This window comes from Muntiacus reevesi, chromosome 9 (assembly GCF_963930625.1).
Source record: "Muntiacus reevesi chromosome 9, mMunRee1.1, whole genome shotgun sequence".
NCBI lineage: Eukaryota > Metazoa > Chordata > Mammalia > Artiodactyla > Cervidae > Muntiacus > Muntiacus reevesi.
The window spans coordinates 26,497,250-26,524,075 of NC_089257.1; the positions used below are offsets into that span (position 1 = coordinate 26,497,250).

The 26,826-nt window shown below is 46.3% G+C and overlaps 1 protein-coding gene across 3 annotated transcripts in view; it reads right to left on the reverse strand.

Moving 5' to 3' along the window:
• The window catches only part of EHF (ETS homologous factor), a 43,378-nt gene that overhangs the window by 4,082 nt on the left and 12,470 nt on the right, over positions 1 to 26,826 (reverse strand). Inside the window, exons 2-8 of one of the 3 annotated variants that reach the window (XM_065944308.1) lie at positions 17,467 to 17,566; positions 13,551 to 13,796; positions 10,896 to 10,958; positions 7,525 to 7,593; positions 7,337 to 7,405; positions 1,932 to 1,994; positions 44 to 239 (exon numbers count right to left, since the gene is read on the reverse strand). In XM_065944308.1, coding sequence (XP_065800380.1) covers positions 44 to 239; positions 1,932 to 1,994; positions 7,337 to 7,405; positions 7,525 to 7,593; positions 10,896 to 10,958; positions 13,551 to 13,796; positions 17,467 to 17,563 — 803 coding nt within the window. In that variant the 5' untranslated portion in view covers positions 17,564 to 17,566. The remainder of the gene's footprint in view (positions 1 to 43; positions 240 to 1,931; positions 1,995 to 7,336; positions 7,406 to 7,524; positions 7,594 to 10,895; positions 10,959 to 13,550; positions 13,797 to 17,466; positions 17,567 to 26,826) is intronic. The other 2 variants (XM_065944310.1, XM_065944309.1) reach the window with 2 other exon arrangements.

The following is a 26,826-nucleotide window of genomic DNA, read 5'->3' on the forward strand; positions in this document are numbered from 1 at the left end:
GGTCATGTGGCCTTCTCATGTTTGGAGATGGGAAACTCCTAACCTCATGGCTCGGCTGAGTTTTTCGTAGGTCATGCTGCTGTTGTTTTTCTTTTTCCCCCATAGCTGGGCCACAGCCTCTGATTTCAAGAACCTGAAGATGCCCTCAGACCGGTCTTCCCACTTGATTAACCCTGGATTCTTGTCTGGGTTCAACAGGATGTCGCGGATGAATTCCCATAAGTGAGTCCCTCGTGGATCTGAGGCCAAGTGGAAAAGAGTTTATTGGCAGCTTAAGTCACAGCAAAGAACAGCTCGAGGAAGCCTAGAGCTGAAACATCTTCCATCAAGTAAGAGATACTCAGTACCTTGCTACCCACCTATGACACCACATCACAGCATCCCCAGTATTGAGTATTTAAGAATGAACAGCACAGTTTTTTAATTTTACAAATCAGAAAGCTGAAGCATGGAGAAGTCAACTGACTTGACCAAGGTCACACAGCAAATCAGTGGCAAAGTCAAGACAAAAGAATAGGTCTTACCTAGAAAACAGATTTGTGGTTGTCAAGGGGAAGGGCTTGGGGGATGGATGGAGTGGGAAGTTGGGGTTAGCAGATGTAAGCTGTTATAGATAAAATGAATAAACAACAAGGTCCTACTGTATGGCACAGGGAACTATATTTGATAGCCTATAAATAAACCATAGTGGAAAAGATATTTTTAAAAAAGGATGCAGAAGGAGGGGATATATGTGTGTGTGTGTGTGTGTGTATGTATGACTGATTCCCATTGATGTACAGCAGAGACCACCACAATATTATAAAGCTATATCCTCCAGTAAAAAATAAATAAAATAATAAAAAAGAATGTGTATATAGATATATACATATATGTATAACTGAATCACCTTGCAGTACGCAGAAATTAACACAACATTGTAAATCAACTTCAATAAAAAAATCAAATTTAAAAAATCAGTCTAGATCACCTAGGCTAGTAGGAGTATCTTCAAAATAAGGTTGACAGATTGCTGGGGATTCGTTTCAGCCTGTTACTTCCCAGAAGTACAATGCGCAACCACTTTTATTTATTAATAGAACCTCAACCAATTAGACAGCTGCCACCCAACAATTGTGTGTCAGCCAAATGCGCAGGGTTCTATAACACTTAGGCCTAGAATATATTGCCGTGGGGTCTCACAGGGGTTGAGGGAGTCAATCTGAAAATAAAACAGCGACTGTAATGACATTAGCAACCAAATTCAATTCTATCCCCATTGGATTTGTGACACAAACTCCCTCCCCAAGCCCCAATTAGAGAGGCTGTGTTCCTCCAGTCCTTCAAGATGACCTGGAGTAGAAGGTAGCAAAGATGTCCAACCCCTACGATTTCCAAATTATACCACCTTGATCTCTTTCCCCCACCAACTCCACATCTCTGATATTTCATACACTTTCATAAGATTTTATTATTGGGGGAAATACAGCTCCGCAAAAGCACTGCTGACGCTTAAGAATAAACAATATCTCTTGGCACAGTAGCTCAACAAAAGTAAGAAGCCAACATTCAGCAGAAGAAAAAAAGAATACACCTCAGCTGTTTCTTCCCACCTTTCTCCTCATCCCACCCCCCTTTTTTTCCCCTGGAGAAAGGGGGATAAGCCCACCCCAGGCCTATAAGAAGTTCCCATTCACAGAGGTCTCAGTGGTAGAACAAATAGAACAGAGTGAGGAGGAAATAGCCATTGAAACTCTACTTTGAGAAACCACTGCAGAGAGGGTTGCTTGGCCAGCAAGTGATGCCTCTCTTTTCACACCCCACCCAATCTGAGGTGAAGAAATGCAGGCAGCAGGAAGAGGCAGTGTTTGCCTTAAAACTGGTGGCCTCCAGTAAGCCTCCACTTGTACCAAAGGAAGGGCCAGGAGGTAACAGAAAGCCAGCCAACTTACTGTGCTTTTTTGTGTGGGGCTTTGTGGGGTGGTCTTGCTCCTTTTTCATATCAGGTGACTCTGCTAAAGAGAAAAAAAGGAGAGCTGCTTCATTTCCCTGTTTCCTACAATGATCATCTTCATTCATCCATTCATTTCACCAGTATTTATTGAGCACCTATTACATGCCTGGCACCATTCAGGTAGTTGGTCGTGAACTAAACAGAGCAGAGATGATAAGTGCTCCAGAGAAAAAATGTCAGGGTGAGAAGAAAAGGGTAGACATGTGGGAATGGGAATAATTTGCAACTAAATATAAGGTGGTCACAGAAGAACTGATAAGGGGACCCGAAGGGTGTGAGGAAGACAGTCACACAGAGAACTTGTGGAAGAGCCTTCTATGCCTGAGAATAGTAAGTGCAAAGACCCTGAGGTTGATGTGCACAGAATAGAAGGAAGCCAGTGTGGCTGTGAGCAAGGGGCAGAGGGGAAACAGTGATGTTCAGATCACTAAGGCCTTATAGGATATTTTGAGGATTTCAGTTTTTATTCTGTGAGAGATAAGAAGTCATTGAAGGACTTAGGTCATCGAACAGTTTTTTTTTTTTTTTCTAATGTAATACCAAAATGTAAACATTTAAAACAAAGAAAGATGACTTTTAAGCCAAAGGAGTGCCTTTTTTGGCATGCAAAGTTACATTTTAATCAGCCAGACAAAGGTGCCATTGACTGGCCTGAGCTCAGCACAGAGGGCCACAGTGGACTGTGGAAACACAAATTAGTTTAACAAATGACTCATTATGGTGACCCTTGAAATTATCAACAAGAGAAAATGACAGAGGCAAATTTGTGAAATAAAACTTGTTAAAAACAAAACTAAATGACTTAGCAGTGTGTGTGTGTGTATTCGTGTGTGTGTGTGTGTGTGTATTTATGTCAGTGGGCATGTCTAGTATCAAGAGAACTAAAGCAGATCTTACAAAAAAAAAAAAAAAAATCCCACCATCAAAAATCTGCCAACTTGAATACAGAACTGCTCGTAAGTGGTAGCCAATCCCAATAAGAAATTGGGCCAGTATAGCACATCTCTTCTGTGGGCTTTACATCAGAGTTCCCTAACTTAGGGTTTGCTGACCCACGTGTGGCTTTCAAGAGCATTTTAATCAGACCAACACTGCGGGCAAAGGAAGAGGATCCAAGCATTCGAGATTGGCAGGAGTGGTCGATTATTCAGTAAGGTTTGAACACCACTAGCTCCTATGAAAATGGTAAAGACTAGCTCTTGTTTCTTTATCACTTACTATATACCAGGCACTCAGTCAATACTTTACATGAAGCACCTTATGTGATTCACACAATAACCCTATGAGGAAAGTACCAGCAGGATCCAGAGGTTTTACTCATAACCACTATTCTATGCCATTTACAAAGATGGTGCCACATAACAGATTTCATAAATGCTTTCCCTGCCAAGAATCAGGTTCAGTTCTGCAACACTCTAGTCAGTGGGGAGAAGTCATTCCAATTTGATGATTCTGTATTTCCCAACGTGCATAGACGCATTCACCTATCTGAGCACCCAGACTGTCACAACTCGAAGCTCCCAGCAGCTTGAAAGTCGTGGTGGGGTGGATGAAAGAGTTTTAATCAGATCTGGTTAGAAGAGAAACCTCTTTTTCTGGTGGTTAAATGCACCACCACCCTCCACTCCACCCCCACTCCCTCCCCACTACAACAATGTCAGCAGGAGGGTTTGCACCTGACTCAGATTTCTCTGAAACCTGGAAAAACAAATTCACAGAAAATGCAAGGAGACTCCACTCTCCCTCTCTGTAGGTTTCACAGTGAGGTTGCGACATCCCATCAGGATGTGACAATATTGCAACAGGTTGGCACCCACCCCGGTTTCCAAGTGATGCATCACTCTGACAGGGCCACGTTGTTCGGCAGACAAAGAGTGGCATTTACCCAGCAGGCCACAAGCAAAGCTTATTTTCAAATGGCATCCAGGAGTGGTGCAGGGCCATTACTTCAGAGTCAGGGTTGAAGTCAGAAAAACCCAAGTGTAAGTGTCTCTCAGCTTATTGGCCTCAATCCTTACTTAGGGGTTGCAAACACATGTAATGCAAGAATCAATTACTTTGGGAGGTTAAAGTACCTTTATGAATAAACTGGAAACCTTGGACCCTCTCCCCAGAAAAAGACACATATGTGTGTGTGCACTCATGAAATTCTGTAGCAATTTCAGGAGTTTGTGGGCCATTTAGCTGTCCATGGATTCCAAATTAAGAACCCCCAGACCGGCTACACCAAGAGGAAATGTTCTCTTTGAGATGTCAACCATTTACCCAAGCTAGACTTCCATCCATCTTAAGGAAGAACCTCAGCCAAAAAAAAAAGCCCTCAGTAAAAATGTGACCATCATTGTATGGAAGAATATGCAGCCACAGGCAAAAAAAGCAAACAAACTAGAATTTCTTCTAGCCTCTTCGTCCAGTCCCCAGTGCATGGGGGTCGATCGGTAGAATCACCCACCTGCCTCAGCACTAAAATCTTTTGATCTGAAACTTCACCTTAATACGATGGCCTCTCCCCCTGGCTCTTCCCCCGGCCCTCAAATAAAAGTCAGAACCTTTGAAGTTAGCCGTGTGGCTAAGTGACTCATCCTTATAAAATAACAGCTTGCTCTGAGGAAGTTGTCCAGCTTGGCTTTCTCCTGCTCTGCTTCCAGGCACCTCAGGCCAAGGTCCAGTCTGAACCCAGGCAGCACCAAGGCATAACTTTATGAAGAGTTCCAGAGCATGACTTCAGCTAAGCTGCTTCGCAAGAAGCAAAGATTAGAAGTATTTGCATATGATTCAGCTGTGAGCCATTTCTTTACGGGATATACAAATTTCAGTGTTATAATAGACCATGCCACCCTCGCTCTAGGCTCAGCGAGTCGGTGAACAAACACATCAAGCCTGCGTTGGCATGATTGGCTTGGGGACTATCGGGCAGATCAGGAACACTGGCGGCAGCCATTTTATGGAATGAGCAGATGACAGAGAAATCAAAACACGGCCCGCTTCCCCACCTGTGTTTATCAGCGAGGGCATCAGTTTATGTGTGGCCTCACCTCAGTGTGGCTTGTAACTTGCATTAAAACACATAAAGATACTTAACTGCCTTCCATTTCATGGGAGCTGGAAATCAGAAGACTCAGACGAATGACAGGTCTTTGGGGCAGGGCTGGGGGGTTGCATCAGGATGGGGAGGGGTTTGGGGGCTCCTGGTTCCATTCAGTACAGACTAAACTATTCTGAAAGGGATTGATCCTTACAAGGCTGTAATTAACTATCCTACCTGGAGGGCTTGTTATCCCAAAGAATTTACCAACCCAGACACTGAATTGATTAAGTGATCATTCTGATAGAGCTCCTGAGTGGCTTATCTCATTTTTCAGCCTGTATTACAATTTCAGGATAGGAATCCAGGATAAAGAAATTAAGAATCAATGAAGGGACTTCCCTGGCAATTCAGTGGTTATGACTCGGTGCTTCCACAGCAAGGGGCATGGGTTCAATCCCTGGTCAGGGAACTAAGATCCCCACATGCCCCATACCAGAAAAAAAGAAAGGAAATTTCTTGAACTGAATAAAAATGAAAATACAACATATCAACTTTTAAAAACAGAATCAAGAGGTGTGAAGGAGAGTGGATTTATAAAGCTCATTTTAAGAGGGACTATTCAAAAGTAGAGTAAGTGAACTCAGAAGGTAGTGAGTTCCCTGTTACCTCCAGAGGATCTTCCCCACCCAGGGATTGAACTCACGTCTCCTCTGCCTCCTGCATTGCAGGTGAATTCTTTATTCCTGAGCCACCAGGGAAGCCCACAAACATGAAAACGGACATTGGTCCCTATTGATTCTGAGATTCTAGCAGGTAAGTCAGGATGCAAAAGAGAGCAGGGTCGCCTGGCGTGAGGGCAGCAGAGCTGTGATTACTGCTTTTGGTTTCCCAGGTGCCTTGAGAGCTAACCACCCCTGAGGCTCGGGAAGTGGTTGGTTCAACTTCATTCTTAGTTGCTATCTTCTGCCCTAAGCCAAAGACTCAGGACATGGGAGGTGATACCATAGGAAGTGTGGCAGGAAGTTAGAGGGTGACAGCGGTGGTTTCTTCAGCTCTGAAAACCTTAGTCTTGACTGAGTGGCAGCAAAATTTTACCCTGACTGGCTCAATTCACCCAGAATGGCAAATCCACTGCAGAACGTTTCCAGTGTTTGATCTAGTTCCCTAAATTCAACAAATATTTAGAGTGACACATAATGTGATGGGCCACCGTGGGGGAGGGGGAAGTCACAAAATGAACTGGCCTTCGCTCTTCACCTCAATTCCAGAAGCATTTACCCTGGCTCCCAGCCCTGTCTCAATCAAGGGGCTTGAACCAAACAAAACCTCAAACCAAAAGCTTTCATTTTTTCAGTTCTCAACAACACACTCAACAAAAGCCAAAAAAAAAAAAAAGGAGAGAGAGAGAAGGGGTTGTTGTTTGACTCTTGCCTTTCACAAACACTCTTTTTAAATCCAAGTTCTGAAGTTACCCCCAAATTAAGTTCCAGGAAAAGATAGAGTCACTTGTAACAGGTCTAAGCTCTATTTTACAGAGCCAGACAGAGCCACAAGTTCACAATGAGATCAAGAGTTGGCAAGAAACCATCTCTTCACCTTCCCAGTGCACTCATTCCTACCAATAGACCTATTTGTAAGTGGATGGAGAGGAATAACCTGAAAGCCCCTCTCCCAGGCTCCCAACAGACCCACCCTCTCACTCACTGTGACTTTGACTGAGTCATGGATAGCCTTCGGATACATCCAATATTGAACACAACTAATATGAACATAACTCATAATGTGCAGGTGGTCTGACTAATTAGAGAGTCCTGAGGAACCTTCAAGTGCAGACTTTAAAACTGACCCATGATTCCCAAGGTTCTAGAAGTTTTTAGCAGCTGCACCTTCTACCCAGAGATCATCTTCCCAAGTTCACTGACCTCTGGATTCCACTGTGAGACATTCTTTTTCTAAAGCCAAAGACAGCTTGTTGAAAATTACATGGAGCCTTCTCCCCAATAAATATACCCATTTATTAATAATTTTATCAGATAATTTCACAAAAGTAAGTTTTTATTGAAAAGAGAGTTTTTCTTGTCACAAGAGAGTGATTTGGTTTCACAGGAGGAAAACGCTTTTCCTAGACACATGTTTGCTGATCCTTTTCAATAGACAAATATGAACTCAAAAGCAGTTCTTTTATAAACCTTTCCCAGACCTTCTTTGGGAAAGACTCCAGCAAAGCTGGAAATGTAGAGCATTGGTAATTCTCATGAATTCTCAGTAAGCACTTGCATAAGGCACACTCAGCCTTGGGTGTCAGGACGACTTACCAATGGGAAGGTGACCCGTGGTTGTCATGGAGATCTGGGCCCGGCAGAAAGTTTTGCTGTCCAGCAAATCTGTGGCAGTGAAAACATAAGGGGCATTAAGATCCCCCTCCTTATGACATAAAATTTTGGCTTTTAGAAAAACAGAATCAGAATGTAAAGGGGGTCTTAAGTGTTGGGGAGTTAGTTACCTACTGTGCTACCATAGTTGGTGTCGTATAAATAGTTTTCTTCTTTCCAGGTGTTCATGATGGAAGGGTCTACAAAGGACAGAAAATGGAAATGTCAGCAGCCACCTTCCCCAGGTGGGGAGTTAGCCTTTTCTTACTCACTGTTCATTATCAGAAAGGTGTGGGACAAGAAGGTGGTTTTCAGAGAGAAGAGATCTACTTCAGTCACATGTTGATTTACAATAATGTTAGCCCAGTTTTTCTTCCAGCGCCCTGGGGGAGATGGACTTTGCTACAGCCTCATCCAGGTGTTCTACACCTGTTGCATTTTGAGGGACGTGAGAGCAGTTGCAACAGTGGGATCCTATCCTAGGCCAGTGCTTTCCTGGGGATATTTCGAGTCTGCACTTGGGGGTGGGGGAGTTCAGGGGCCTGGCATTGTCATACATTCTACTGTACTGTCACCAGAATACTTCTATACTAGTTTTAAAAAATGGTAAGGACAAGTAATTTCATGATGAATGAGCATCTTTTCCTAGTAATATCTTCCTGGGAGAATTAATTATGTTTCTTTCATAAAAAGTCTGCTCAGTCTTATCATAGAATCTTTATTGCTAAAATCCAGAGTGAAATTCTTCTTAAGTTGGGTGACAGCTCCCTCCCTCCAGGACATCTCCAATAGTCTTAAGGGGTGGACATAAAGTTTTCAAAATAAAACTGAAGAGAAGAAGAGGAGATTGTAACTGAATCAAATAAACAGCTTTTAAGAGTAGAACCTCATTAAAATGGATAAAGAAGATGCAGTACATATATGCAATGGAATATTACTCAGCCATTAAAAAGAAAGAAATAGTGCCACTTGCAGCAACACAGATGGTCCTAGAGAGTGTCATACTGAGCGAAGTAAGTCAGACAGAGGAGAAATATCATATGACATCCCTTATATGTGGAATCTGAAATGAGCTTACAAAACAGAAAGAGACTCACAAACTTAGAAAATGAACTTACGGTTGCCAGGAGTGGATGGGATAGTTAGAGAGTTTGGGATGGTCATGTACACATTGCTATATTTAAAATGGATAGTTAACAAGGACTTATTGTATAGCACATGGAATTCTGCTCAAAGTTACGTTGCAGCCTGGATGGCAGTAGGGTCTGGGAGAGAAGGGACGCCTGTACATGTATGGCTGAGTTCCTTGGCTGTCCACCTGAAACTATCACATTGTTCATCAGCTATATCCCAATACCAAATAAAAAGTTAAAAAAAAAAGAGTAGGGCTTCATTGCCTCATCTTGGAAAAGAAGTTCTTTCTTTCTTCAGAGTGCTGGCTAAGCACACCTCTTGACTCTCTAGATTTCAGACTCAACAGAAACTCCCCTCCACCTATCCCAAAAGCAGCCCAGCTCCTACACACCCCCCACATCTGGGCTGATCTCCAACAGAAGATCTCTTTTTTTTCCTGGCTGGCCAAGAGCTGAGCGATCTGGCAGGAGCTGTCACCTTGTCTCCACCAGGAACTTCCTGCTCTCCCCTCCTCACAGATGGAGATGCCCTCAGCTCCCTCCTGCCCAGCATCTGAATTTCAGGGCTGGAGTGGTAAGCCACTGGCCAAGTTTCATTTTGTTTTTATAGCATAAATGGTATAAAACCTGACTCACTGGCTAAGTCCTCTTGTTTATGACATAGGGATTTAGCTGGTATTTGAACTAATAGCTACGTGCTTGGGCACCCCAAGCCCAATCTCTTGGGGTTACACCCTCTCTCCTCGTTGGCTTACCTCGTACACCTGCTGTTGTCTCTGAAAACAAACTGAACCAAACGAGGTTTGGGGGTGTTGGCCCCTGTATGAGCCTCCTCTCCCCTCCTCCCAGGGTGCACCTTCTTCCCCACCCTTCAGCTCAGCTTTCCTAAACTGGCAACACAAGAACATCTGGATGGTCGAGGAGGAATTGTCAGGTACTTGGGACCTCTCCAGTACCACCTCCTAGCTCTTCCACTGGGGCTATCTGTCTGGTCAATAATGGGGGTTAGAGGTGAGGGGCCACCATCCTCTTGGCCAAGTTCTATTCCTGCTTCTAAGGCAGTCAGGCCCATAAAGCACAAACCATCTGGGTAACTCAACCCCTGGTCTCTGGGGGGGGGAAGGGCAGGGCTGGAAAACCTAATTAACATGCTTAACAGCTATTGTTTTTTCTTTAATAATGGTAGACCAGCCCCCTTATACAAGAGTAAATAACTGCATGGGGCCAGTTTCTGCCCCTAGTGACTCACAAATCACCCCGGGTCAAATTCTGTCCTTAGTGACTGGCACGAAAGCCTCAGGGAGACCTGTGGCAGACTCTGTGGTTGGCCCATGTGACCCACGTTCTCGCTGATGTGGGCATGGGGAGAGACCCTGGAGCAGGGGCAGTTCCTGTGGACTTGGGGGGACTTGCAGAGTTCTCCCTAGATTAAGAAGTCATAAAAGGGCAATATGACAGGAAACTCTGATTGATACCAGGCTCTGGGGCACAACTTCTGGAGGCAGTTACTGTTCTCTGCAGGTACCCTGGGGTTGCGGGGTGGCGGGGAGGTGGGGAGACAGAAAGTCCCCAGGAAGAGAGAGTTCAGGACAGAGGAAGGAGGGAGGATTGGGCAGAAGGAGAACAAAATGAATGTAATGGCTCTGGGACCACAGACTCTACTCGGAGCTCAGAACAGCAGCCTTTGTCTGAAAGCGCTCTTAAGGCAGGAGTCAGTTCCCCAACTGCTTTGGATATCCCTACAGAAACTCCAAAAAAAAAAAAAAAGAAAGAAAGAAACTCCAAGGTCCCCAATCTCTCCCCAAGTCCAGTGTCTTGGGGTAACACCTTCTCTCCTCGTTGGGTCACCCCGTACACCTGTTGTTATCTCCTCGTAGAGTAACTACGACACCCAGTCCGGAGCTTCCTCCTCTTTATGAAACACACTCCCTCCAAGGGAGAAGAGGGAGAGGAGACACTGACGCTTCCTCTTCTCTCCTCTTGCTTCTCCTGACTCGGCCAAGTCCAACCCCCTGACTCTCTGCGGTGAGGAGGATGCCGGCTTAGACTCTGCATTTTTCTGGGCTCCTGGATCAGAGCCTGGATGCTCCGCTGACCAACCACGGGAAGCAGAGACGTGTGGGAGGAATTAGGCTCACCACCAGTCTAGAAGTCAGAAACAGTTGGCAGTCATGGTCCCAAGGACAAGGAATGAGATTCGTGGCAGGGTGGGAGGCCCATTGGAGACAGCCAGGGAAGAGGCATCCCTGGCTTTCCTGCCAAAACACTGGCTCTATCCTGCTCCCACACTCTCCCTCACACTCGCTCCCAACGTGTGTTCCCCGGGCCTTTGCTTCCCAGGTTGGCTCCCTTCATCTGCCACGACTCACCGGTTTGTTCGGTTTTGACGATGACATTGTGCGTGGACTGGAACAGGTCACTGCTGCATTGGCCTGTGAAGGGCAGATTGGGAAAGTCAGAGCGGGCCCACACGGAGCCAAAACGTGTTGCTTGGCCAAGGACGAAGCTGGCTTCATGGAACAGTTTCTGCCAAGCCCACTGCCTGATCACTATCCTTCACTTCAGAGAGGGGGCTCCGCTCTCTGCATCTGTAATCTCAAGCCTGGGGTCCTTGACCCAGAAAATCAATAGCTGAGGCACCCACCTCAGATGGAAGTATTTGGCCTTTTAAAGAGAAGACATCCAGCATAAGGGAACTAGAATTTTAGATGTTAGAAAACCAGTTTCCCCACTAATAGCTGCAAGTCACTTCAGCTTTCTCGGTCTTGGTTTCCTCAACTGTAAATTTAGGGGATTAAGCTAGATAAAGTCATTAGATGGCCTCTAAGGTGCTTTCCCATACCAAGATCTGACACAAAATGCAAACAAAAACACAAAACCATCTTAATTCTTTCTTGATCTTAAATGAAACCGCTTTTGGTTAGATCTAATCTGTGAGACGTCTGGGTACGTGCAGTGATTCTTCTCTTGTGTATGCCTTACAACTTCTCTTCAGATGTATCATGTATAAAAGCACATGCATACATGTTCGAAGCAGCTTCAGATGTGTCCAGCCCTATGGATTGTAGCCCGCCAGGCTCCTCTGTCCCTGGGATTCTCCAGGCAAGAATACTGGAGTGGGTTGCCATTTCCTCCTCCAGGGGATCTTCCTGATGCAGGGATCAAACCCTTATCTCTAATGTCTCCTGCATTGGCAGGCAGGCTCTTTACCACTAGCGCCACCTAGAAGCACCCCATTAAAGCACATATATACATGTAAATTCATTTTGTATGTTTGTCCTCCACAGCCAGATTACAAATATCTCAGGAGCAGAGGTCACACTTTAACGTCTCTGACCTTCAGTTTTCCCAGAAGAAAACTTCCCCTATCAAATGGGCGCAATGTTTATTTTCTCATAAGGTCATCAAATGAATCCATTTACTTGGAGTCCTTGTATAAATAAATACTCAATAAATGTAAGTAGAATGTCTACAAAAAGGCAAACGGCAAAAACAAGGTGAGAAATCTGGCCAGGAGGCAGTCAGAGGCACCGGCAGTATGCCGTGGGACTAGACAAGTCATGGAAGGCCAAAGATGGAAGGCCAGAGCTGGGAAGTCAAGGGTGACCACATCCCCTCCCACGCCTCCCTGTCTTAAGCTTCAATCAGAGCAAAGCTTTAAAGGAGTGGATTTAATTGGAGGTGGGGAGGTAAATATTTTTAATTCTTCAAGTATAAGTCTGCTCTTTCTGAAGACTCCTGGGCGTTATTTTTAGAGCCTTGTTTGGTTTGGTTCTAGTAAAAGAAAAATGAGCAACCACCTCTGAGGAGGGCAGGAAGCAGGGAGTGCCCTGGAGCTGAATGAGGTCATCTCAAACGGCCACCATTGCTGCCAGCTCAGCGGCCAGGCATTGGGTCTCTTCAGTGTTGATGGCAGCTGTTGGGATCTGAATCTGGTCCCCAGCCCTGGAGCTCATGTTCCCCACAGCCCCAGCTCCACGTCCAAACACGGGTTCTTCTTGGATAGGTGTGCCCGTTCCAAAGTAGACAGGCCAGCCCACTATTCATACATATCACTGCTTCCCAAAAGGGTTCTCAGAGGAGCTGTTTTTTAAATAAGCATTATCAGAAGAACTTTAGGCCAGTGTCATGGGCATTCTGCAAGATAGTTGTCTCCCCTACCAAGCCTTCCAAGCCAGTGTAGAGTGCATGCATGTGTGAACCAACTATCACTGGTGGGTAACCTTTAAATGCTTCCTGTCTATGCGCTGGGTGAGGCGTCAGAAGAACATCTGGGGCTCTAGGATAGCCCCAATCCCAACAGTCACTGCAGAAACATCCCAAACCTGTCCAGACCATTAGTTCTCACCCTTTTTTTGATTTAGGACCTTTTAAGAATCTGTTGTCGGAGAAGGCAATGGCACCCCACTCCAGTACTCTTGTCTGGAAAATCCCATGGATGGAGGAGCCTGGTGGGCTGCAGTCCGTGGGGTTGCTAAGAGTCGGACACGAGTGAAGTGATTTAGCAGCAGCAGCAGCAAGAATCTGTTGTAGTAACATAAGGTTTCTCTCCTCCCCCAAAACAAACTAGATCTAATTTCACCTTTTTTTTTTTTTTTTTTTTTAACCATACTTATGTCCCATTGTAGGAACCTAAGTATAGAAATATTTTTTAAAATAGCCATGGTGATCTTAACCAGCAAGTGATTGGGAACGAAACAATCAGACCCTGTTTGTAAGAGAAAGAAGTGGTTTTCTGAGAGCACCAAGTATTCTGTGAACACCCAGCTAACCCTTGTCTCCTTGGGAATTAACCATAAGGAGAGAATTACATTACCCTAGGTTTGTATGGGATTTGGCACACCTTGTACCCTAGGCTTCAAGCCTGTCCCTTCTCACCTCCCTTCTACTTCCCTGCCTTGGGAAACAGTCATTTGGAGGTGAGACCATCATCAGCTGTCCCTAAGCAGGAACCCTGCCAGTCGTGGAGTTTCTGCCCTTCCCAGCTGGCTCCTAGCAGGGTAGAGAGAGTGAGAGAGAGTCACCATTCCACTTGAGATGCTGCAGGTTGCTGTAAAGGAGCTGCCCCGCCGTGCCCGCCGCCCGGGTGAACTCCTGCAGGCTCATGCTGCAGAGGTGCTCGCCGTTGACGTCAAACTCCTGGAAAGGGATGCAGCTGGCGTCCAGCTGGTTGGTGTCCAGGAGGTGCTGGAGCCACTCCCACACCTGGTACTTGGTCCAGTACTGAGGATGGATTTCATGCCACTGGCCTCCAAAAAACCCACTGGAAACTGCAAAAGAGGAGGCAGCCCTGTGAGTGACCTGTGTCTGTCTCTGAGCATGACCCCAGACAGGGAGGTGCACCACCAGAAGTCACAGGGATCGTAGCCAAGGTGTGCATGCATCAGCAGAGGTTGAATGGGCTCTGGAGAGGAGGCTCTGGGAAATGCAATTCCTTCTCTAGTTGTGGTGGGAGCCAATCATTCAGCCTCCTCACATCTTCCTGTTGTTCCTTGTATACTTAGCCCTGGGCTCTGGATAAGGACACAAGACTTGAAATGCTCTGAGATCATGAGCTTCTTCCCCATCTTCCACAAAGTACCAAGAAAGCTAATGCATTGCTACAGTTTCAGCAACGTATTGGCTTTCTGCCCACACCCACATAGTTCCCATGGTTTTTTTTTCCCTCTCTCTCTCACACACACCTATACATACACACACATACCCCCAATTCAGACCATTTTCAACCAGAAGCCTGAGACTCGGGTTCTCTTCTTTATGATGCCTTTGTTTCTCCCCAGAGTGGTCCATCTGCTCGCTATACTGATGTGCCCCTGCCTAGCACTGATTATTACAACCACTGTGCCGTCACTTCCCTACCCAGTTACCTTCAGCAACTTCCCTTTATCCACTGAAGTTAGGTCCAAAACTTCCAAGTCAGGTACTGAGGCTCTTCACTATTCCTAAGGTGACCTTTTGCCTTTTTTCTATATTGTCCTTTAGGCCAGTTTGAGGTTTAGCTATGACTCCCTGTTGAATTCCTGCCCAACTCACTGACTCCGACCACCCATAAAGCCATCACAGACCCCCTGAGCGACTACGAGGGCTGCCGTCTCTAAATCTCCAGGAAACATTTCCATTTCTCATGACTTCTGTCCTATTTTTGCCTTTTTTGATAGGTCTTTGCAGTCCTATTCTTCTTTGTAAATTGTATGCTCAATTTATCCATCCTTGTATCCATCTTACCCATCCTTGTATCTCATAAAAACTACTCAGGGCTTTTGCCATCATAGGTACTTTCTCTATTTCTTCAGTAAATTTGTTGCTGAAGAAGAAATAACATTGGAACCTGGAAGAGCTGTGAGGTTCATTCACAGGATGGTTGATTCAAGTACCAGTGAAGAAGAGGAGTTCCTTCAAGCCAATAAATATTACTGAGCTCACTATGGACTAACCATCTATGTATGTGACTCTCATATTCACTTAAGAGAACATCACTAAATCAACCCAGAGTGCTGGAGGGATGGAGAAGAGAGAGCCAGCTTCTGTTGTCATGTGACCAGGCTGGGAGCTCTTACGATCCCTTCTAAAGCAGGGACCAAGGAAGGGAGCGCTGTCTTGGAAAAGGCGAGGGGTAGGGACAAGGGGAAGACCCTATTATAGCCCACCAAGCTGAAGAAGGGGAAATCTAACTGAGCATACCACACAGATACTCCCACCAACTCAAGGATGGACCAATAAAGGAAAACGTGGCACGAGAAAATGGTCCCTAACTTTTTCTTCAAGGTCCTGCTAGATCAGTATTTCTCTAAACTCTAAAGTAATTATGAATCACCAGGGAATGTTGTTCAAATGCAGATTCTGATTCCACAGACTTGGGGTGAGGCCTGAGATTCTGCATTCCTGGTGAGTGTCCCAGGGATGGGGATGATGATGATGATTGTCGGTGGACACAGTTTGCGTGGCAAGAAGATACAGAGTTCCAAAAGGTCTGATCCCCGTAATACCCACAGCCTGACCCTCAACACTCCCCGAGGAGAAGCTGAAGGGGGGATGCTTCCAACCCACTCCTGTTTTTGCTCACCCTCTTGGACTTCATCCACTGCTCCCAGACTTAAGGATTGCTAAGAGCAGGAGGTCAAGATCACGGGGGCACAAAGGTACTGTCCTGGGTCATACCTGCCATTCACATTAGATGCCTTACTCTTCATATCTCATAACCACACAAAAGCAGGCCTGAACCCTCAGCTGGGGTCCTAAAGGGGAAGCCAACAGTGAAGGGGGAAGGGATAAGAATTGGAAGAATCTAGTCCCCAAATTTAAATACATAGAAATAGTCCCAAATATACTAACACACTGAGCCTAGACGGGATGTCTCTCATCCCCCCCACATTTTTTGGTGTCTCACCAATACAGCTATTGAAGGGTGGGCTATATTTTTTGCAGCTCCCCAAGTCTCTGTTCTTTTATCTTTAAATTAAATATTTTGTTAACTGCGCAACTCTGAGTTTGCAAACAAGAGACAACTCTCAATAACCCCACACCGGGCCTCCAGTGCTTTCTTCTTTCAATGTCTCGTGATTCAGATGAGAGGAGGGTTCCTGACAGTGCAGCCTATTAGAACTTGGCAGAACCAGAGAATTTTGTCTGAAGTTGAACAGGGCAGACTCCCCACTAGCCTCCAGAAGTTTGGGGAGAAGCGTTGAAAAGACTATGAGTTCAGCTCCTCTCTGGCATTCAACTGGTCTCCCCAACCCCATCAATCAAGACCAGGAGCTTCTGGAAGTGAGAATGTAACAGTGATGAGTGGATTCCACTCCCTGCAAAGCAAACAAGAGGAATGCTGCCATAATGGAGGGTCCTAGGGCTAGGGATGCAAAAGACTTTCCAGTCTGAAGAGCTTTTCCCTGTTTAGAATTATCCTTCACGGTCCCCACAGGGAAGCTCATGCCCAGAAAAGATAGCAGTTCAGGAGGACAGGTGATCAAATAAGAGAAGGTCTCCCTTTCCTGTTTTCCATGCTGCGTGGCTAGGGATTCCAAACTGAAAGGTGGAGCTGCCCAGGAATCGGCGGCTTCTTGGAGAATGCAACCTTTACAATTAGCATCCCACTCCTGCCTCCCAGACACTGTTCACCAAGAGGCACTTTCATGATGTTCAAGGGAAGCAAGAGCAGCAGAGTCTCCGGGGAGGAAATTAGCAACAGGCAGAGGGTGGGAGAAGGCCCAGACCTCCTTATACCTGCTGCAGTCCAGTGCAGAGCAGTCTGCCAAAACTGACTGCCTTCACAACGAGGTGCATGGCCCTGATTAACAACGACTGTATTCAATCTGGCTTCTACAGTAAGCCATGGGCTGGGTCCACCAAACCCTCTGTAGGCCCCAGAGTTAAGCCCTCCCTCTTCTAATCCACCAATCCCGGATTAAAGCACCACAGGCAGGCACATGGTCTCCTAACAAATCTACCCACCCTTTACAGAGAGAAGTCACCCGGAAGATGAAACAGAACAATGAAGCTGCTCTAACTCTCTTCTCCTTAACGTCCATGCTTCCATGCCACACACACACACACACACACACACACACACACACACACACACACACACACACACAGAGTTTTCTCTCCTATCCCATCTTCATATCCCAGCCAACACTATTAAAATGGCCTTACTTTGGGGTATCTCTTCTCTCACCCTCTCTGTCAGCTTGCCAACCTGGAACTTTGAATATTGAGAGGAAACCATGTAATATCTCAAGTGGGCTTCTGGCTGGGGCTCCGGGGACCTCTGGGGGTCTCCTGCGTGAAGAGTTTTCTCCAGTCCCCCTGGCTCCCACATCCCCTGTATTTCCCACAGGCCTCCTGGCTCCCACACCCCCTGTATGCTTCGTGAAGTTGGGGAATGAAGTCTAATCAAAGCAAAGGAAGAAGCTGCAAGGGGAAGGACATGCACAGCCCCCTTACCATTGCATGTGGGATAGCTGTCTGTCCAGGCCGGCTGCTGGTGGAGAAGATTGTTGCTAGGGTTGAGATTCATTACACCACTTCCTTCCAGAATCATGATCTGTAAGGGGATCAAACAGGCCGTTCCGTCAGTGCCTCTGGGACAAACGTCATTTCAGAGTATGGATCATAGAGCAAATTTAGGAAGGAAGAAAGAACGTGTCCTCCCATCCACTGCCTGCCAAGCATGTTGCCACAGCCCTTTCAGTAAAAGCAAAACTGACTGGCAATTAAAAATTTCCAGGTTCAATTTTCATATGCATGAGGCAAGTTTTTACAGCCACCCATTCATAAATGAATAATCTCTGCTCGGGAATGAAACAGGAGGAAAATGTAATACCTGCTCACCGGGTGAGTCTGGCTAGCAGCCAACTTTTTTCTTTTTTTTCTACAAAAGTGAAAATGTCAGAGAGATTTTGTTGAAAGAGGAATTGCCATTCGGTAAAATCCCAAACGGGTAGCAGAACAGACCCAGCACCTGTGTGGGAACCCAGACTTGAAATCAGACATGTACGAGTTCTGACACACCTGAGCAGCCTGCACCTCGGCCTCCAGTAAACTTCCTCAGCGAGGATATCTGCCAAGAGATGGGCTGGTCTCAGGGGACCTCAGCCATATTTGACCTAGAGCTTTTCAAGTACTTCGCTCTGTGATAATGTTATAAATCAACTGGTTTCTCCAAGACGCTGACCTTTCCCTTCCTTCTTGGTAAGAAGTTCAGCCTCACATTCCCTTTCCTTTTAGTTGTCACCATTCAGTTGCTCAGTCAATATCTGACTCTGCAACGCCATGGACTGCAGCACGCCAGGCCTCCCTGTCCTTCACCATCTCCCGGAGTTTGCTCAAACTCATGTCCATTGAGTCGATGACGCCACTCATCTGGAGGATACTGCAAGCTTCACAGATGATCTGAACGGGACTTTCTCAGTATGGGGCTCATTTTCTCAGTAAAGGATCAAGGAGAAGAGTCTTTCTTCCATGAGCCTGCTTTTGGATTTTTTTTGAACCGTATGAAAATTTTACGCTTTAGAAATTATTCACCTCAGTCCTCCAGCACTTACAATGTTCTTACCCTCATGCTGGACTCAAAGCCTCAGAAGTGTGTTCAATCATTCAAAGGATGAGCAGCCTGTTTCTAAAAGGTGACTGAGCCTTACCCGGGACCTCTAAGGGTAACCTACTCTTTCTAAATGTTGGAGTCGGGAGAAGCTACCATTACCATAGAAGATCATGGAAAATTCTCTGCCTGTTTGGGCGAAAACTTGCATCTTCAGGTGTCACCAACATCCCCAGGATGGAAATTGCCCAACCAGAGCCATTCCACTCCCTCAAAACCCCTTCCTCTAATTTAACTACTGCTCCTTTGGGTCAATGTAGGGCTTAAGAGGGGAGAAAAGGAGTCTGGAAAAGGCATAGAAATTCACTCATGTATTCATTCATTCAACAGATATTTATTAGCCTTGAGATGGGTTGGGCACAGTTCTAGGAACAGGGAGTAGAGCAGTGATTAAGAGTTGAATTAGGCTAAACAGGAACATTTATGATGATTATTAACATCATCATCCTGGTTGTTTGGCAAATAATTAGGCTTGAATCCAGCCTGAATAGAAGGTAGAAGGCAGGATGGGGTGGGAATGATGAGCGCTGTAACAGACCACGGCGAGGGGAGGTAGCCCAGCTGAGTTATATGTGGTGGTGCCATAAAGGTGAGTTTCGACGTCAGAAAGAGCTGGGGTTTATCCCAAGTTCCACCACTTAATACCAGCTAAGGTTTGTACTAAGTCAAACAAGTTATTAGCCTCTCTGAACCCCAGTTTCCTTTTATGTAAAATACAGACTATTATACCCACTGTATGTATTGGTTGGGGCTTAAGTGAGCCTCCATACCTCGAGCACTTGGCACCAAATCGGACACGACTGCATAGCAGGTATGTTATGGCGAGGACGGACACTATGCCTCTGGACAACCTGAACCAGAAGTAACCGTGGGCCTCAGTTTCCCCGGGTGGAACGTGCAGGGCTAGTAAATTGCTTTTGAAGTTCGTTTCCAGAAATGTCTTGGATTCTCACTCTCAGAGAAAACCAACGCAAGTCAAACCTCCTTTTCTTTTCCCCATCGAGCTTTCTAGAGCAATAGCCCTAAGCTAAGAAATCGGATGGGGGACTTGAAGGCAAAAGAAAGCTTCCAGGTCCCCAGAGAGGTGGCTGGCAGAGGGAGAGGACATGGCACCAGCTCCTGTTTGCTCAAGGCTAGGCTTGTTCCTTGCCAGCATTTGCTCAACTACAAGCAGTAGAAAGGTTACTGTTTAACCCTGAAAGGGCTGAAGCTCAGAGCGCAGTCCATGTGCCCTCCAGGCTGGGGGTGGGGGTGGGGTGTGCAGGGGAAGCTTCCCTGAAATTCTTTCACAAGGCTTTGCCTGCAGGGCTGTTTCAAAGTGGCTATTTCAGTGGAAATCAGGCCTGCTGGGGCCAACTATGACCTACTTCCTCAGCCAGCTGGCTCAGGGTTTCTCTTCACCAATTCCCCAAAATCTAGAAGACAGGGTGGGGTGAGGACCAAACACCCAGCTTTGGAGTTGGGAAGAGGTGGGCTCCGATCCTAGTTCTGCTGCTGCCCGTGGATGACCTTGAACAAGTTCAAGTCTGTCCGACCTGAATCTTTCTGATCCTCACTTTCCCCAGTTGTAAAACGGGAACAACCCAAACTCAAAGGGCTGTGGGCATCAAATGAACTTGTGCACACAGCTCAGCGGGTACTAAGAATTCAATAAAAGTCGCAGGAACATGGGGGCCAGACTCCCTCTTATGACCAAATGCCCCAAGCCCCTCTCCTCCAGGTGGGAATCGTTTCTCGCCATGAGGCATCCAGAACTACTCTCAGCCAGAGAGAAGTCCTGAGAACTACAAGGTCACAGCTGCCCCATTTCCATCTGGGCCCCAGGAGGCTGGGTGCACTCCCAGCTGGCACCCCCTTTCCAAGGGAAAGCAGCCAGGACAACAAGGGGCCCTTTTTACAGGGCCCAGTAAATGGTTAGCACCCATAAAAGAGTTTATGTGGCTTATTCCTCAGTGAGTCAGAGTTCACTGAGCTCACCCAGGCTGCTGAGGAGAGAAGGTCAGTGTTCTCAACCCAGCTTGCGGCGGCAGGGACCATGCCTCAGGGTGGGCACGGAAGGCCCCTGGGGCCAGCGTGGCTGAAGGCCTTTCAACCAAGTCCTACCCCCCTTGGAGGCCCAGCTCTTCAGGTGTAAAATGAGGACGTTTGCCCCCCAACAGCCTCACAAGATGGTTGAGAAGATCAAATGAGATAATAGATAATAAATGTGTCTTTTGAGAATGGTTAAAAAAAGAAAGAAAGAAAAAGCATTATTATAACCAACTCACCCACACTCCCGTGTACACATGTAGACTTTCCGAGGCACACGGCGATTACCTTCTGCTCTGCTTAGTCATTCAGTCGTGTGTCCAGCTTTTTGTGACCCCATGGACTGTGGTCTGCCAGGCTCCTCTGTCCATGGGATCCAGGTAAGAATACTGGAGTGGGTTGTCATGCCCTCCTCCAGGGGATCTTCCCAACCCAGGGATCAAACCCAGGTCTCCCACAGTGCAGGTGGATGCTTTACCATCTGAGCCACCAGGGAAACTCAAGAATCCTGGAGTGGGTAGCCTATCCCTTCTCCAGGGGAACTTTCTGACCCAGGAATTGAACTGGGTTTTCCTGCATTGCAGGCAGATTCTTTACCAGCTGAGCTACCAGGGAAGTCCAGGTGATTACCTGATGAGGTATGAAAAGCAATCCTTTTAATTTAGAAGTATTAATGCTTCTCTTTCATCTTTTTACTTTACCTTCAGCATAACTTTTATTATTTTCTTTAAAAAAAAAAGTATCCATTATTGGAGGTTGAGACTTTGGAGACTTTGAGGGCTGGGTTGGAACCCAGACTCCCCATCTTTGTCTTTGAGCTATGTGACCTTGAGTGTGTTACTCCTTCCGAGCTCAACATCTTCACTGATTCCAAAGAGGGAGTCAGGGGACCGTGGATGGCCTCCAAGCTTAAGGGCTCTTTGGAAGGATAAGTAATGCTACGGAGTTAAATGTCCTGGGCTTCCCTGGTGGCTCAGATGGTATAGAATCCACCTGCAACGTGGGAGACCTGGGTTCAACCCCTGGGTTGGGAAGATCCCCTGGAGAAGGGCGTGGCAACTTACTCCAGTATTCTTGCCTGGAGAATCCCATGGACAGAGGAGCCTGGCGGCCTGCAGTCCACGGGGTCACACAGAGTCGGACACGACTGAACTGCTAAGCCCAGCACATAGTACAGCGCCAGCACACATGCTCTTTTATATGCTTCTTTTCCTTTTCTTAAACATCAGCTCTCAAGGTGTTTCTCTAACACATTTTACTTCTTCCAAGATGGGAAGCAGTAAATTGAGAGCCTAAGGAAAAACAGTTCCAATCCTTTGAGCTAAAAGCAAGCTGGAGAAGGATCCGCTTCACCTCATTTCCAGCTAGAGAGAGAATTCTAGGGTGAAAGGCAGAGCTTCTCAGCCTGGGAGGGACTGGCATTTTGGTCCAGGATGGTACTTGTTGGGAGGGCTATCTTGTACACTGCAGGATGTCTAGCTGCATCTCTGGCCTCTTCCCACTAGATTTTAGCAGCACTCATGCACCACCCCTGGGAGAAAAGTCCCGGAACCAGATCACACCTTGTCATGAGCTCCAGTCAAATCAGGGCCTGTTGGAGACAACAGCTCAGATTTTTTCTTGCTGGTGTGGTGACTTTGGACTAGCCTTTCTGAGCTGCTATATCCTCTCCTGGGAAACTGCCACCTAGGCTTGCTGGAAGACTGAAGGAGATTCAGGACCATGGGCCCCTGGCACAATGCCTCGTCATACCCATACCCGGTAACTGCCTCCTACGTGGAAGTTTATGAAAATGCACTGACTATTGGACCCCCTTTGTCCATTTTCACATAGTATGTATTCTGGGAACACAGCATAAATTGTTACTTGGAGTATTGAAAAATGCATATCAGAAAAAGAAAAAAGTAAGTTTTAATTCAAACCAAAAGATTGAAATGCACTGAGATATACAAGGTTTTTCCACCTGCATTCTCTTCACTGATTCCTCCACATTCGCCCAAGACATCACCCTTTGCACCACAATTCTAAGACTGATATTTTGGATGATAGAAGTCTGCTCTTTATTTCAAGAGGAGGAACCACGGGTGGGATCCAATCAATTACAGCAGATGGGTCCTCATGCCAGCCATCCAGTCGGACACTCTTCTACCATAGGCAGTAACTCCCTGGGCCACTAGGGTTTGGCCAATCAGAACCCAATTTGGTGGAGAGGCAGCATTGTGCTATGCTGGGGTGACCAGAATCACTCTTTATTCCCTACTTGGGTAAGGGGCCCCTTGGGATTAAACAAAAGCACCCACAGTGTCCTAAATTGCTACAGACTCAGGTTAATTCTGGGCCACCCACATATAGAGACAACCCACCACATCTGTACCCACCCTACCAGACCTTCATCAAGGGTGGATTCCCATCCAGCACCAGCTTGACCACCATGCACCGGGAAGACCAACGGATTGGGGAGGGGGCCAGCAGAACACCTAGCCTGACCCTAAAGTTTAAGAGTGTCACATTTTAACTGTTGCTCAGCAGCTCAATTGGGAGTGGGTGAGACCAGCCACAGAGACAGAATCTCACTAACATCTGGGTTGAAAGGACATACTCAAGGTGTGAGGAGCTTCAAACCCAGCCCAACATTGCTATGCTTCTGGAGGGCAGTTCTCACGGTGACTCAGATGGTGAGGATTGAAATCTTGATTCTGCTCCTTGGCAGGCTATGTTGACCCTGGGGAAGTACCATCCTGTTTAAAGTTTCACTTTCCCCCATGATAAAAGGTGGAAGAAATTGGAGTTGATGTGTGGATCAAATGAGAATGTTTGTAAAATTCTCACATAGTATGTCAGGAAATGTTAGCTGTCACCGTGGGGCCTCCCCAGAAGTGCCTCTCTGAACTGTGTTGGTTGACTTGGGCAATATTCTTAGGGTTGAGGTAGACTCTTCAGAGGCAGGATGGTGCAATGGTGGGAAGCACCAGGCTGTGGAGTCAAATGGCCATGGTTCAATGCCTGGTTTTGCCAACTGACTAATCACTTGGACAAGTGATTAAATTTCTTTGGGTCTCAGTTTCCTCGTTAATAGAATGGGGATGATATGAAAAGGGTTGTTGAAAGACAAAATGAGGCCATACAGTAGAATGCTTGATACATATTACATATATCACAATATACATATTAAGTACTTGGTGAATACGAGCTAATAAGTGTTAGTCGCTCAGTAGTGTTCCACTCTTTGCAACCCCATGGACTGTAGCCTGCCAGGCTCCTTTGTCCATGGAATTCTCCAGGCAAGAATATTGGAGTGGATTACCATTCCCTTCTCAAGGGGATCTCACCGACCCAGGGATTGAACCCAGATCTCCTGCATTGCAGGCAGATTCTCGACCATCTGAGCCACCAGGGAAGTCCCTAATTATTATTGTTATCTTTTATTTATTGTGTTGTGACTTATTATTTCATCGAGCCTCCAAGGTGGAAATTGAGGGTTAAGTTCATTTCAAGCAAGGCTTCTAACTTCTACCATCTACATAATGTTCAGCAGTCCCAGGGAGCTTCCACACTCTAGCCTAGGGCTGGACTCGGGCCTCCCCAGCCCCATCCTGCTCTGCTGGGAGACACACCATTAGGCTGAGCGATGGACACATCTCTGAGCCCCTGCCACAGAAGCCGTGCTCTGCCCCTCTGCCCGCTTCCTGCTCCCCTTCGTGCCACCAGACACGTGCTGCCTGAGGCTGCCAGCGGCAGTGGGAGGGCACACCTCGGCAGGCCCTGGGTTACCGCCCCAGCGTGTTGCTCCCACACACCATGGCTGGTTGGCAGGTGCACAGGACAGCAGCTCGTCTAAGATGGGAGCTCCCGGCAGAAGACAGCCTGCAGATCTCTATCCTACAGGGTCCCTTAGCACACGAACTGCTCAATTACTAGAAGGGGTCTGGGATTTGAGCCCATAAGGACAGAAAAGTGAGCAGAAGGAGGTTCCCTTGGAACTTTGGCAAAGGACCAGAGCCATGCCTTCCGGAGCCCAGGAGGCTCTGCCCAGTCTCGGGACTCCTAACAAGGCCAAGCCCTGCTCCACTGGTCTCTCTTAGACATACAGAGAGGACCTGCCAGCAGAGGCAAACACAGCCGGCTTGGGCTCGCTCATCGAGGGCAAGGTGTGTCTTTTGCTCTGTGGTGGGGCTACAGAGACCTAAGACCAAGTGCTGAATTAATAATAATAACAGTGGCCATATACTATAGTAGCTAGGGCTTATTGAACATTTTAAATGTGCTGCCTCTGTGCTCAAAGTTTTAAATCCATTATGTCAGTCAGTACTCACAATTGCTCTGTAAGGCATTATGTCATTCAGCAAATGGTTTATCTGTGGCTCCAAGAGGTTGTGTCACTTGTTCTAGCTCACACAGTTTTGAAAGAACTGAAACTAGCAGAGAATTCAAACTCTGAGTGTCTAGCAACAAACCCTGGGCACTTTCTGCTGAGATGGGGGTGCTTTGCCAAAGAAGAAAGATGCCCTCAGCTCATCCTCAGCCCCAGCCCCATCCTACACATAGTCACAGCATTCTCCCTTGTGCCACCTGGGGCCTCACACCTTTGCCAGGTTTCTCTTAGATTCCAAAGTTCTCTGCGTCATTCAATCATGCAGGGACCCTGATTGAAACACATTTCTTTTTTTCCAGAGCAACCTGAAGTCATCTCTCTTCTCAATATATTCAAGAGTTCTTTTTAGAATGAAAGGGCAGAATTCCGTTATCATTTTTCCATACCTACAATATACTCAGATAGGAATATTTAGGGCCAGTTTTATCTATGATACTCTTTTAGCCATTAAAATAGATTTATGTGTGCTAAGTTGTTTCAGTCGTGTCCAACTCTTTGTGATCCTATGGAATGTAGCCCGCCAGGCTCCTCTGTCCCTAGGGTTCTCCAGGCAAGTATACTGGAGTAGGTTGCTGTGCCCTCCTCCAGGGGATCTTCCCCAATTGAGGGATCAAACCCAGGTATCATAAAAGGAGTATTTATATATTCATGCAAATATATTAATAAATATGTGAATATATTTGCATACACATATGAATATTCCTTGTATGATTCAATAAAATGATTTTTAGTTTATAGTTTAGAAATAAACCAATCCACAATTCTGAATTAGAACAGAATTAGTTCAAAAAGTAGGGTTTTCTTCTGTTGGGAGGGTGAAGATACACTGGAAGCCACCAGGGCCACAGGGCAGATCATAAGCAGGGCTTTGCTTGCATTCTCTGTTCCCAGCCCTAGGGGACTGAGAGTCAAAGCCACAGTTTGCCTTCTTCCCAGATCCCTGATTCACTCAACCACATCATCCCCAAACTGCCTCAGAATACTGCCTCATGTGGGTATTTTTACTCCTCAAGCCTAAGGAGCAATTAGGCGTTTTAAATAATCGCTTTTGCAATGACAGCACTATCCAGACCATTCTCGGTCCTTAATCAAAGTTACCAGCAGGTGAATTCACAGCATTTGCCCGAAGGATGTTGCAACAGCTTACTGACTTCCTGTTTCAATATGACTGTCATTTCAAGAGAACTACTCCCAGTGAGGAGAAAAGAAAATTCAAGTACATGTGAAATCTAACTGAATGTAACAAAGATGATAATTCATGTCTTCCAAATGAATCAAAATGTGAATCAAGCTTGGGGAATGTATTTGATCCTCTCGGGATTACATCACAGGTAATTTCATACCCTCATAATGTGTTTCAAGACAGACATTTCATGTTCCCAAGGGCAACATCGGAAGCATTATTCCTGGTCTTTCAAGGGTTTACATGAGCAATGATGCCATAGTGGGAGCCTGAGAGTCGATTCATTATAGGTACACTTTACTAACTATAAGCCAGTTGAAAATATGCATCCTATGCTGGTTTTTATCAGTCTTAGTGACAGTTCAGACAAGAAACAGACACTGACAGGGGACAGGAACCAAAACTGATCAAAAAACAAGATTCCCTTACATGACCTCAGGGGCCTTTATCAATTGTGTTCAGCTATGACAAACTAAGGATAGGGCAAGCTTTGAAACATGAATGTCACGGAGTCTTTTCAGACCTCAAAAGAAACTATGGTTCTCTCCTCCCCAAACTGCACACTCACACCAAGTTTTGCACATAGTTTGTGCAAAAGGCCCTCCAAAGACCATCCACTGA